Below are 14,578 nucleotides of genomic sequence, written 5' to 3'. Positions count from 1 at the left end.
TACGCATTATCCTCAGTCATTCACAGCTTTACTCTGCTGTAAACATCTCTCTTGGCTTGGAATCTGCTCACTTATTCTTTTTTACACTTTTAATGAAGTGTGTACATGGAGAAGACAAATACAGTGTGTAATTGTTTTTAAAAACGATCAAAAGTAAAGAAAGAGAACTTCACTAACATGAACATCTCTTTAATTTACCTTTAAAAATAATACCTAATTTATCCCCATAAGAAGTGCTAAGTTTATAGTCAACTTCTCACACATCCTTTCCAGTATTTATTTGCACAGGCCACAAACTGGTAAACTGTGACCTTAGCGGTATTTATTGTAATCAGTTTGGCTAAACTTTCAAACTTTCAACAACAAAAAATCCATCAATAATAATTTACTCAAGAGCAAAGCAAAATGTCATTACTCTTTCCTACAAGAATGCTTAGATTACTAACACATGACTTCATTTATCAGGCTAAAAAGACCTAACTGGACTAAAGATGATGCCTGAAGTGAATAAACAAAGTCTCTCATTTTCAGAAAACTTTCAGTCACAACATAAAATATTTTAGTTATTTTGATGCATGTTCTGATAACAAGGCAGCTGTTGCACTGGAGGAACGACTGGATGAAAACAACCGGAGAGAATATGATGGCAGGAATATTCCAGAATGAAGAACGGGTCGATATGAGAACCAGGTATGAATTGGGTCGATACCTTTGAAATATAACAGCAGTTCTTGGTTACACTTTATTTTATAGTGTCTGTGTTACAGTATAATTATTAATTTAAGTGCTGAGTAATAATACATGTACTTTTAGGGTTAGGATTAGGGTTTAGTTTAGTGTAAGTTGCATGTAATTATGTATAATTTATAGTTATTACTACAGTAACTACATAATGTGTAATGTGGACAAATAAGTTTTACCCAGTTCTTATATCAAAGTTCAAGTATAAGTAGGCCTATGTTCTGAATTAAAGACATTACAAACAATTTCATAGTACACATATAACCTTAGATCGAAACAATTTAATATATATGTAATAAAATGTAATATATATATTTAATTTGAATTAACCCTTAATTGTAAATATTTTTTTTTTGAAATGTGCCAAAACCTATGATCAAAACCAGAATCTTAGTCAAGGCTTCGGTTATTAGAGCCTCAAGACTATTAGTGCTTACATGTAAACATACTATAGAAACTGCATTTTCTCCCAAGTGTTAACATGATAGGTAGGCGGTGCCCTGGATGACCACATACAACACAATAAACAAGCCTAAACCGGAGTAGACAAGTCATACATATCTCATGCCATTAATAAACAAGTTTTTTTATCTCCTCCTTGCATTTGAATTATGACAATACGCATAACACATTCTGAAACAGTAAAACAGCAGTGGGTGTGACAGAATACAGGGGACATCCCTTCATATCCATGCATGCCCCAGAGTGGAGTGAAAGGAACACTACTATATGCTTTGTGTCTGAGAATGGAGAGGCTCTCATTTGGGGCAGACAAGCATGGGGACACTGTTTACAGAACAGCTTGTGTGGTCTTCTTCTTTTGAGACCAGAACCTTATATGTCCATGAAGACTTGAACCTCCAGATCAATCAGCACCTCTCATACCACTCACGAAGCACGGCTTCTGCGTAGTTCAACAGTGGTTCTTTTCATAGGGTGTAGTAATATATAGTGTTTCAGACTCGTCAAGCTTGCACATTTCACTTTGAAAGATGGTTGTTAGTAATATCATTAGTTCAAGATTCGTGGCTTTTACATGTCACAGCTGTATACTGACAATGACAGTGTAACTTTTTTTTTTTTTTTAACCCTGTAAAGCTTGACTTATGAAATAAGTCTTTTTTAATGAAACAGTTTATTGAATCTATAGACAAAATCCTAAAACAAGTTTGCAAATGTGTTTTAGGATTTTGTCTAAAGGTTCAATTATCTGTTCTTGCATTTAAACCTCACACTTGCAGCTTATTGTAGGTTTCTAGAACTCTTTTTTTTTCTTCTTCTTTTTTTGAGGGAAGATTATGTTCCCTGATTTAGATTGATATTGTTAAATAAATATGTTTTCTAAAGACTGTTTTGAAATATTGAATATTTACCTGTATATAGGCCTACTCACTATACTAGCTACTTACCTGTTTTCTGTTTATTACTGAATAAACTCCTGCACAACATGTTTGATCATGTTGATAATTTAATAGGCCTTAGAAATTGAAGTATCAAATATGTTACAATAGGATTTATAGAGTGAAATGTTTTTTTTCCCCAACTATCAGGCCTTAATGTAAATGATTATGAATAAAATAATTATGAATTATTGTTTAATGATTTTTAAATTATATATAAGATACACTCACCTGTGGGCTATTCATGGTCCAAGGAAAGTATTTTAGTCATTTCTATAATGGTTACACATTGATTTTTAGAGTATAAACCTAAACACATAAATGTAAAAACCCATAATGATAACATTAAATACAAAAATTTTTTTTACAAGGTTTCTTCTTTTCATTATCTCAGACATCGTTAATTGTCACTGCAGGTGGCATAGAAATACGTGAAAGTTGTAAATAAGACTAGACCATAAAAAAAAAAAAAAAGATTAGGTCTGCCATCTTGTGGTAGATCAGTTGAACCATCTTTCCTCAAGGGAAATGGGGGTAAGAGAAACAAATAAGAATGGTATCTGTCTGTATGAGAATCATGTGGCCGGATTTGTATTCTTTATTTAATTCTGTTTAATGCTTGCTTGACCTAAATATGGAACAACTGGACCAATCTGTCCATAAGTTGACCCATATCTCCTCTAAACAGTGTCAACCAAAACAGACGACCAGATTGGGCAGAGCAGCAGACACGTCACAATGGGCGGGGTTACAGTACACTCACTTCCGCATTACTGTATTGAATGGATTTAATAAAACTGGTTTTGGAGTCAGTTTCGTGTTGTTAGAAAAACTTGACTTAGAAGCAGGTTTTTTTTAATTTCATCAAACAAAATTTGTAACCATTAATTTTCATAAAAAGATTTACATTAAGTAATCACGTTTAAAAAATCGACGTGATATAACCAGCGTATTAAATCCGTATTTCGTGTTGAAGAGTGGACTACATCATAACTGAAATATGTTAAAAGCGATTATCCTAATTGGGGGACCTCAAAAAGGTGAGACTTTAGTTATTCTTTGAATGTTATGATTGAAAGATGAATGATACTGCTACAATATCACATTACGATGACGTGGCGCAATGGACGTGTGATAGCGTCCGGTATAGGATAACTGAAATCAGTTACCGTCTTAATATAAAAGTAGCAAATACTAGTAAATGCGGAGATTAAAACTGTTTTTTTATTAAAATGCCCTGCGTTCAGGTACCAGGTTCCGCCCCCTGTCATTCGAGGTGCCCAAACCGCTGTTCCCTGTGGCAGGAGTTCCCATGTTACAGCACCACATAGAAGCCTGTGCCCAAGTAAGACACTGTTGAATGTTGATTGTGTTTTTCACAGGTAAAGTCTATTAAATTGACGTTACATTCCTAAAAATAAAGGATCTTTATTGACATCTATGGTCCCATGAAAAACCTTTAGCATCCATGCATGGAACCTTTCCATTGCACAAAATGTGTTTTTTATATAGTGGAAAAAGGTTATTTTAAAATGTTATTCACACTTCTTTTAAGAAACTGTTCAATTAAAAGTTCTTTGGGGAACCCAAAATGGTTCTGATATAGCATCACTGCAAAACCCCATTTTGAAACCTTGACTCATAAGAGTGTATTTACAGTAATCAATATCTATTTTAAAAGTCTGCCATGTTTTATTCTCTTACAGGTTCCTGATATGAAAGAGATCATACTAATAGGTTTTTATCAGCCCAATGACGAGCTAAACCGGTTCATTTCTTGTGCTCAGCAGGAGTTTAAAATCCCAATAAGGTAGATACGAGTTCAAATCAGTGGACATTTTAAATAAAACAAATTTAATCTTTTTTGTATTATATGATTGCTACAATATTGATATTTTGTCTCACACATCTGATAATCTTGTAATTTTTTTTTTATTTATTTTTTTTTTTTTTTTTATAAATCTGAAGGTACCTGCAGGAGTTTACCGCCTTGGGGACAGGTGGTGGGATCTATCACTTTCGTGACCAGATCCTGTCTGGGGGTCCGGATGCATTTTTCCTCATGAATGCTGATGTATGCTCTGAGTTCCCCTTGCAGGAAATGCTCCGGTTCCACCGTCAACATGGCGAGGGTCATTGTGGAGTCTTACTTGGAACTACAGTAGGTTTAACTTTAGTAAATGAGAGAGAGGATAATATGATTGTGGGATTTTAATCCAAATGTTTTACTATGTCTCTTAGGCCAATAGAACACAATCTCTGAACTATGGCTGCATTGTGGAAAATCATGAGACAAATGAGGTACTATGAATATAGATACAAGATTACTTGCTTGTACAGTAATAATTCATATGAGGTGAAGGTCAAACATTCAGTTTAATAAATGCCATTAAGAAGATTCTTGCATTCACAGTATGCTAATTATCACTCATTTTCTTTCAGATGCTCCATTTTGTGGAGAAACCCAGTACTTTTGTAAGTGACATTATCAACTGTGGTATCTATTTGTTCACACCAGATATATTTGGCCATATTGGGAAGGTTTTCCGGAGGAACCAGCAAGAGAGGATCCAGTGAGTGCCACTGACATAATTCAGCCCCTAAACCACATTGTATAATAATAGGTCAGTCTGACCTGTTTGCACTGAAATTTGTTTTATTTTTTCCACAGAGAAGAGCTCACTAATGGCAAGCAGATGCCAGAGGTAATTCGGCTGGAACAGGACATCTTTACAACCCTAGCAGGACAGAAAAAACTCTTCGTCTACAAAACACAGCATTTCTGGAGTCAGATAAAGTCTGCAGGGTAAACCTGTCTTTCTTTTGATTATGTCCCCCCCCCCCCCCCCCCCCCCCCCCCCCTTCTGCCACTGTTACTTATACAGTACATGATGTTTTATAATATAATACAGGTCAGCAATATACGCTAGTCGTTTGTACCTCAAGCAGTATCATCAGACACATCCTGAGAGACTGGTCACAAACCAAGACGGAACTCCCAAAATAATAGGTATGATGCATGAAGTATTCTCTCTGAACAAGCTTAGCTCTATAAAGCTGTCATTTTATTTAACATAACCTACACTGAAAAAAAAAATTGTTGAAACAGTTTTTACTTGAATATTGCTAGTAAATTTCACAATAATTACAAAGAAACAGAATTAAAGTAGAAAGGCTGAAAAATATATAAAATTACTTTAATTATGTAAAGCTACAAAGTCACTTAAAACGATTGGTTTTCCACTTTCAGGAGATGTTTATATCCACCCTACAGCAAACATTGATCCCTCTGCTGTGGTGAGTACATGAATAACAGCTTATATAAAGATATTCATGGGTTTCATCAGGTCCCTTTCCACAGGTGTATAAAATCAAGCACCTAGATTATGAATGCAGACTGCATTGTGCTTGATTAATACACCTGTGGAAAGGGACCTGATGAAACCCATGAATATGTGACCATGGATCACAAAACCTGTCACAAGTAGCACGGGTATGGGTCAAAATTATCGATTTTTCTTTTATGTCAAAATCATTCGGATATTAAGTAAAGATCATGTTCCATGAAGATATTTTGTAAATTTCCTACCGTAAATATATAAAGCATTTATTTTTGTGAGTGAATGCAGCACAATTGTGAACATAAATGGACAACTTTAAAGACGATTTTCTCAATGTTTAGATTTTTTTTGCACCCTAAAATTCCAGATTTTCAAATAATTGTATCTTGGTCAAATATTGTCCTATCCTAACCAACCATACATCAATGGAAAGCTTATTTATTCAGCTTTCGGGTGATGTATACATCTCAATTTCGGAAAATTGATCCATGTGGTTTTGTGGTCCAGGGTCACATTTTTCTATATTGTACCCAATTTGTTTCTCTTTCTTCAGCTGGGTCCTAACGTTTCTATTGGCAAAGGGGTGACGATTGGAGGAGGCGTAAGAGTGAGGGAGTCCATCATTTTACATGGAGCCGTGTTACAGGTTAAGCGGGTTACTGCTCACATTTGCAACAATGGCAATCAGAAATGAAAGGGAAATGAATGATTAAATATCTGGATCTCTGTTTCAGGACCACTGTTGTGTGTTGAACAGTATTGTTGGATGGGACAGTACAGTAGGGAAGTGGGCAAGAGTAGAAGGAACGCCAAGTGACCCCAATCCCAACGATCCTTATGCCAAGATTGACAGCGAGACTCTGTTCAGGGATGGAGGTCTAACCCCATCCATCACCATCCTTGGTATGAAGATCTTGCCTCTATTACAAATAATTCCTGTGATGGCAAAGCTGAATTTTCAGTAGCTATTACTGCAGTCTTCAGTGTCACATGATCCTCCAGAAATCATTATAATATGCTGATTTGGTGCTCAAGAAAATATCTTATTATTATCAATTTTTAAAAAGCTCAAAAGAACAGTATTTATTTAACAATATTTTGTAACATTGTAAATGTCTTTACTGCCACTTTTGATCGACTTAATCCATCATGGCTGAATAAGTACTAATTTCTTTTTTAAATAAGATCTTACTGATTATGATCTGGATAGTGTTTTAAACATATGAATGAGATGTAATGGTTGGAGCAGTCCAGAAGGTGGAGCTGTTCCTTAAGAAATTATAACAATGAATCCTCTTGCTACGCATTTATGTGGCAACAGTTTTTCAACATCAGGAAGCTTGTCTGACCATCTATACTCTCTATGTTTTCCTTGTAGGCTGCAATGTGAATATTCCATCAGAGGTTATCATTCGAAACTCTATCGTCTTGCCTCATAAAGATCTCAACAGGAGCTTCAAAAACCAGATTATTTTATAGAAGACACTTTCCTCATTTGTCTTTCTGAATAAATACAGTACATTGGGTCATGTAGGAAGTATATAGCGTAAAGATTGCACTATGTTTAATGTTCATTATGTATTTGGTAGTTACTGTTCTGAGAAAATGATTCCACTTGTGATCAAATTGTATTGCAGTATATAGTATGAATAATATGGTTCAACAATGGGATATTTTCCTGATTATTTCAGGACTGGGAATTTTGTATTTAATGACTTATTCTATGCTGATGTGCCAGCCTTATCCAACATAACACTAGATTTTAATTTTATTATTCCTTAATTACAAATCACATATACCTGTGTTGCCTTTTTAGCAAATTAAGGAGTGAGCAGTGAAGTATTTTTATAGAAACTGACAGATTTGAAGGCACATAGTTTTGGCAGGAATGGAAATGGATGGAGATATGGTTTAGGGGTTTTTGGTAATTATTCCTGTTTTCTGTCACAACCATTTATTAAAATCATTTCAACCATTGAAACATCAGAGCATGTCAAGATTTATTATGTCAAAGTAACAAGTCCACTTTGCACAGAGTGAGTCTGATGCTTTTATATTTGAAATAAAAAACAATAGAATCAATCCTAAAGATTTAAAACGTTACTGAAGTTTACATCATACATATATCAAAGGAACAGATCAAAACTGACAGGGCCATATGAGTGACCCTTCTGACTGGAGGGAAACAGTAAGAAAAGACTGACATATCCGTGGTTTCGTGTTTCTTTGCCATTTACTTTTTTTTGTGGTTTTCTGTCAGCTAACGTGAAATGCAGAACTGAAGGCTTATACAACACATTTTTGCCATTTCGTTGTTTTTATTAAATTTATTTATTTATTTATGACCAAAGTAGTAATGCTGGAAAGGTGAGATTATCTGCACTGACATTTTCAAATAAAGTATTTAAAAACCATTTCTGTGTCCCAGATAACAAAAGAAAATTAAATGGCAAATGTCTTCTTAGCACACATTTCACACAAGTTTTTTTTAATTCATTTGTCTGGCAGAATGGCACATAATTTTGAAGAAACAAAGATAACTGACAGGGTATATCCTACAACATTACTATATTAATAAAGCATTACTACAACATTAACATAGGCTACATTTACCACAATATCTGCATTGTCATATATATCATAATACTGTCTTTATTTATTATCTGCAGAGTATCACTGGGAGAAACGGTATACATTTTTTTTTATAGAAATAAAGTACTTACAAATAATTTGCAAACTATTAGTTTATATTTAATTCATAGGTTATATATTGTAGTCTATTGTTAATTAATATCCAAATAGTGAGTTGTCACTGTAATTAACTAATTTATTATTGTTTAATTATCTCATAGAGTAAGATAATGTTTATTTTTATGTTTTGTTAACTTATTAACTAGTTCTCACTTTAGATTAGGTCACGGAAAATCTGAAAATGTAATTTATTAAGTGCTTTAAACCAACCATTACTGGACATTAATTGCATTAGTATTAAGTATTCCCTAAACACTTGTTTACAAATGTTTACAAACACATTATATACTGTATATGCCCAAAAAATGAAAATTCTGTCACCATTTCCAAATCCGTAAGATATTTGTTGATCTTCGAAACACAAATTAAGATATTTGAAATGCAATCTGAGAGCTTTTCTGTCCCTCCATTGACAGCTATGCAACTACCACTTTGTCGCTTCAAAAAGTTCATAAAGAGATCGTAAAACTAATCCGTATGAAACGAGCGGTTCAGTCCAAATTCTCTGAAGAGACGTGATCACTTTATATGATGAACAGATTGTATTTAGGCTTAAGAAATACTTTGTATAAAGTTTAGTTTACTAAAATATATATATATTTTTTTTTGTCCAATCTTCAAATACTTTTTTGTTTTCAAATAAAGTTTTTAATGTTGTGATTCACCTCGGAGCTGGCTGGTTTGGTTTATGGCTTATAACTCTTTAACAACGTTTTTTTTTTTTTTAAAGCCCTGGGAGAAATTAAGGAGAAAGATAGGTAACACTTTATTTTACCCTGTTAAACATCTTACGTGTACTTACTACAGCAATAGCAGCAGATTATGCATAATTACGAGCAACTAATCCTAAACACTGTAACAAGGGCACCTTAAAATAAAGTGAGTTCCAGTTCAGAAAGTAGAGAATTTCTGCCTTTTATCCACATAATAGCCTCGAAACTCTATGCAAATTTAAAGGTGCTCTAAGCGATGTTGGGTGAAGTCACTTCTTGTTGACGTTCGAAGAATTGTCAAACAAAACGGAGGCTAGCTCGACCCTCCCTCCTCCTCATCCCGTCCCCTCCCTCTCCCTTCCGTGCTTCCTGAAACAGTCATGAACCATTTAGAAAAAACAAACTGGATTTACCCGCCTGTCCATCAAAAACAGAGCCACCTGAATGTCGGATTGGAAGCCCTTCTGCCGGCGGTGTTTCTCGCCACCTTTTGAACACTTTTCCGATGTAAATTCGGGACTTTGTGCATTCCTTCTCCTTTTCCCTATTCTTTGTTCATCGGAACGTCGTCTCTTTGGTCTTGTGTCAGCCATATCAAAATTCTCAAGAATATACCATTTTAACGTTAGTCGTTTTTAGGACATCTCTCCTCTAGCTAACTTCCCTCTTCATGCTTCTCTCTCCTCCACTCCCCCCCGGTTGTCGGTTATTGGCTGGAACACTGTTTGTTATGTTTTGTGGCCAAGGCTGGGCCAGTTTGTTTTTCTTGCCGTTTGTGGAGCCTGGGCTGTCTACAGAGACCGCGTTTTTATTTTTTACAGTGTATTTAGGGGACAGGCAGCTAGCGGATAGTGAGGAGATGTTTGCTGTATGTGACAAAAAAATGTTTGGCCTAAAAAACGTGTGACATCGCTTAGAGCACCTTTTATAGTTAAATATAGTGGGATTTTCTATGGTTTAAAAATATTACATTTGCCCCCAACTAGGGTCTCCTATTGAATTTCAGCCATTTCCACCACTGGTTGTGGCAGTTCATATTATTGACCATTAGGCTAAGCCTGAATCCAAGGCTGATTTTTTGAGTAATTCTGCACCAGAATTATGTTCAGTCAGGATATATGGAAATAATAACCAAGTATCAGAAGACCAATTCTTTTTACATAGACTTGCGTTAGCTCTGACAGAAGACTGGATTCTGCAGTTTTCTTCATCCTTTATAATAAACCACAGAGTAGGCTACCTTCTAAATTTGAAATAATGCTTCTTTGCTATACAGATAATATGTAATTCAGAAAGGTGACAACCTCCTCCTTCCTCCGTAAACATGTTGATTATTCACAGAGAGGATCGGGTCAGAGAAGGTTTAATGGCTCCTTTGTGAATGGATTCATGCAGCTTTATCTTTACACTGACTCTCCTCAGACACAGTGCATAATTCCAGTTTAGAAATAGAGTTCTGTGTTCTTGTTCAAAGCCTTTTCATGTCAGATTATATATATATATATATATATATATATATATATATATATATATATATATATATATATATATATATATATATATATATATATATATATATATATATATATATATATACATACAGTACTGTGCAAAAGTCTTAGACATGTCAATATCCCCCACGGATATTGCATGGGGATTTTTCATGGAAAAAAAGAGTGGCTTTAAATGCATAACAACTCGGAGTTAAGTGGCCTATGTTGCAGAGCCAACAAATGCCAGGGTGCATGTGTGCAGAGATTAAATAAACAAATTAAAAACAAATCTATACTTTGACCAGAAGCACTTCTTATAACTGAAAATATAAATTTTGAAAAGTCAAAACAGAAGATAACACTAATTGGTGTAAACTCAACTGTACAGGTATGTGTGATGCGACAATTGACATTACAGGTGTATTAAATTAACTATAGTCAAAATGTATTTTCAGATGTAAATGATCCATCTCACTACATTTTAATTGTAGATATCACAAATTGTCATTCTATCACACTATAGTCAAATTAAAATGTTGACTTCACAAGTGTAATTATCTAAAATATAATTATACTGTAGTTGACGTAAGAATGCAAGCAAAGTCATTCATGTTGAAATTACTTGCAGTGCACAGACACAATACAGGCAACACACAATCTCAGACACGTATTGTCCATGCATCAGCTGTTAATATGGTTTTGAATTTTACAAGGTCATTAGGTCACTTCTCTTCTACGTACGGAAAGCTGCAATGGCCAAGTGCACAAAGAGTCTAACATTCTACTCTTACATTTTTTCAGTTTATTCAATGCGTCATCCAGGTATTTAAAGTGCACATTTTCTTTTTTGGTATTTTCCAAACAATTTATTTACAAAATATGAATCTTAATTTTTATTTTTATTTTTTTTGGGTGCACATGGCCAATACAAAAAAGGACTCCTCATGAAACAAAAATGCGTTAAATAGGCATATTTGAAACATATTTGAGGAAGAAACATGCATTTGAAACATTCATATTTGAAACTTTGTGATGCATGTAATGTGACAAGAGTTCTAAATTATTATACACTCTTAGAAGAAAAGGCCCTATAGAAACTTAAAGGGTTCTTCTGTCAGGCGCTTTATATAGAACCTTTTAGAGCTTCCCACAGGAATCATGGGATCATTTTATGGATCTAGCTTTACTGTTTATCTCGATTGCTTAAACACGTTTCTTGAAATTATGCATCCTTTTCTCGAAACTCTAAAAACAAATCCATAACTTCTCACATTCCCCATACTTCCTATTTTGCAGGACAAAATGAAGCTCTCCACTCAAAACCATTCAATCTTGCTGAAAAAAACTAACTTTTTCCTCAGACATGACACACAAGCCTTCAAAAACACACATAGTCTTACACACTAGTGAAATTAATTCATAACTCTGTTACAAAAACCTCCTTTTGGCAATCAGGTCATTTTACAGTTCAATGTATATTACAGTAAACAACATAAATAGAGGGGTGCAGATACAGTGAAATTCAACAATAATCTTAAAGAAAAGCTTATCTTCATTACACTTCTGTAAAGAGATCTTAGATGAAAAGCACTAGAAAAGAAAAGTTGAAATACCAAAGAGTTGAACATGAACTTGGAATTGCAGTACAATACAGTATACTGTCAATTACAGTATAGTGAAAATAAATAAGTAAATTCAGCATCCTCGCAAAATTGCATTGCATTACTGAGAATGACTATATTTGCCATACTAGAGCAGTTTTTTAGTCTTCTGACAAGACTTTCTCTCCCTCCCCTAGGCAGTCGTCTCTCAGTTCTGCAAAAATTCAAAATGTAAGAAGTACTTGGCTACAAATCGATTTGACAGTTATGAGTTTGAGGGTGTACAACATGTGCTACAGTATTTACTGTACATAGAATAGTGAAAGTTATCTCATTTAATGTGCTGTTACTGTACTGTAATTATACTGTATGTGTGAGTAGTATAAAAACCATGGAGATGAGCCTGTAGTAGACCAACTTCCCTCATGATCATTCCTGCAGAAGAACATAGTCTGTAGTGCTTTGTATTTCATCAGGAACAAATGTCCTTTAACCCCGTTCTCTTCATTTTTCTTTTCCTCTCCTTCTCCTGTGCCTCTTTCTCTTCCTCTTTGTAACCCACCATAGGATTCATTTTCCAGAGCACATAATCCTCCATGGCCCTATTTATATTATCCTGAGATTCTAATTGGTGTGTCATCAGTTTTGCTACTTAATGTTTATAAATGTGTGCTATTTGAGTTCACAGTGTGACACTTGAGGTAATTATATTATGTGTTTGTGTTTTTTGAATTAGAACATGCGGGCATTTGTGCAAAATGAAGGCATTTTTTTTAGTAGAGTTTTGACGAAAACGTTGAGAAAATTGGAATGTGTGTGAAAACAGGAAACGTTTTGAGAAATGTGTCTTTGTTTCTAGAAATTAATGAATGATTTGGAAAATTGGGCCAACTGAACCAGTAATAGTGTGTAAGCAATTGAGGAAAAACAGGAATTAATTAATTAATTATGAATTAAACAGCCTATAAACATACTTTAGTAAAAAATAATTAAAACAAGTTAAAAATGAAAGTATTATGCAATCATTTAAGACATATCTCCATATCCTGGAAACTTTATGGCATAAAGGGTTCTTTAAATTTGAATCAAGAATCCTATTCTTGAATGGATTGCGTGTTTTCACACACATCATCCAAATTATAGTACCCCACTGAACCTTATTTTTTTTCCTAAGAGTGTTTCATGTCATATAAGAAAAAAAAAAAAAAAAACTTTTAAATGTTACGCTCATATGAGAATCAAGGTAATCACAAATTAATGCCATAATGCATTATACAAAAGATCTTATAAGGTTAAATCTTAAAATTACTGCATGAATCTTGGGAGCTTGGTATGCACATTAAGTATCTCTGCGCTACTGTGCGTAACATTAGCATTCTTCCCTTAGTTTCCTCTTGGAACCAAAAATGATCTGCAACCCAAGTTTTGAGGTATCAGCACTCTTCATCATCCTTTTTTTCCTTCATATAAACTAAGTTCACACGAGCTAACATCCTAAGCCTGTGAACTTATTAGCATTTGGCTTAGTATAGTGGTCCTCATTTGGGTTCACTGTCCTCTTTTGATGAGATAGCTTTTTCTGCCCTTCTTTTAAGCACTTTTCTTCACACTCACTTAATCTGACAGCTTCAGGGTGTGGGAAGTTGGGTGGAGAATCTTCCTTTATCAGGATATTTACAATCTCTTTCTCTTTGATTAGAGATCTGACGGTGTAAGGCGTGATTATCTTCTTTTCGGTGTAAATAACTTTAGTCTTTAGTGCTTAACTCACCCCACCCCCATCAGTGGTCCCTGTCAAAGTTCTGAGTTTGTAAGGATTTTCCTTTCCATGGCTCAGTCTGAATTTTAATTAGAGTCTCCCAGCTTTGTAGTTCTTATGGCAAGTTCTATATGTTCTGATAATAGAAAGTAAATCCACCATGAGAGGAAATAAATGAAAAGAATACGGTTTGAAAGAGAATGTGGGGGGTATAACAGTATATTTATAAAGTTAGAGGTCAGTCATTTTTTTAAAGAAATTAATACTTTTATTATGAAAGGATGAGTTAAATTGATCAAAGGTGACAGTAAAGTCATTTGTAATGTTACAAAAGATATTTCTAACAAATGCTGTTCTTTTGAAATTTCTACTCATCAAAAAAACCTAAAACATTTCTGTTTCCACAAGAATATTAATCAAAAACTGTTTTCATTGTACATTGTACAAGTAAATTTTTTTATGTACTTTTGATCAAATAAATGCAGTCTTATATATTCTATCCCTTTTCCATTTTTATATTTTATGAAGGTTCTGTGGGGTTTGATATTAACAAAATACACACACAAAAATGTCTACTCCCTCATGTCGCTCCAAACCTTTTTTTCCAGCAGAATACAAAAAGAATATATTTTGAAAAATGTCTCAAGAATCTGACGTGGAAGAACTTAGACCTAGACCTGAACTGCATTGAACACCTTTGAATGATTTAGACCCTATGATCTTGCATCTGAACATGTATTGGAAAGCAGAAGAAGCTGTATAGCAGCAAATGCAAGGCC

The 14,578-nt window shown here is 34.3% G+C and overlaps 1 protein-coding gene across 1 annotated transcript; it reads left to right on the top strand.

Annotated features, from left to right (window-relative positions):
- The first annotated feature begins 2,903 nt into the window (after window positions 1-2,903).
- gmppab (GDP-mannose pyrophosphorylase Ab) lies at window positions 2,904-7,896 on the top strand. The gene is made up of 12 exons (XM_082135966.1): window positions 2,904-3,181; window positions 3,389-3,486; window positions 3,848-3,951; window positions 4,110-4,302; window positions 4,383-4,442; window positions 4,584-4,714; window positions 4,813-4,947; window positions 5,054-5,151; window positions 5,392-5,438; window positions 6,036-6,128; window positions 6,217-6,385; window positions 6,861-7,896. The coding sequence occupies exons 1-12, from the start codon at window positions 3,142-3,144 to the stop codon at window positions 6,959-6,961; spliced, it is 1,269 nt and encodes a 422-aa protein (XP_081992092.1). The 5' UTR covers window positions 2,904-3,141; the 3' UTR covers window positions 6,962-7,896.
- The last annotated feature ends 6,682 nt before the right edge of the window (window positions 7,897-14,578 follow it).

Source organism: Leuciscus leuciscus (assembly GCF_965113295.1).
Source record: "Leuciscus leuciscus genome assembly, chromosome: 14".
Classification (NCBI taxonomy): Eukaryota; Metazoa; Chordata; class Actinopteri; order Cypriniformes; family Leuciscidae; genus Leuciscus; species Leuciscus leuciscus.
This window is presented reverse-complemented; position numbering and strand designations above follow the sequence as displayed.

Excerpts from the sequence above, each read along its gene's own strand:
- gmppab (XM_082135966.1), top strand. The coding sequence starts at position 3,142 with ATGTTAAAAGCGATTATCCTAATTGGGGGACCTCAAAAAG. Across the intron at positions 4,948-5,053 it reads AGTCAGATAAAGTCTGCAGG|GTCAGCAATATACGCTAGTC; the intron begins GTAAACCTGTCT and ends AATATAATACAG. Across the intron at positions 5,152-5,391 it reads CGGAACTCCCAAAATAATAG|GAGATGTTTATATCCACCCT; the intron begins GTATGATGCATG and ends TTCCACTTTCAG.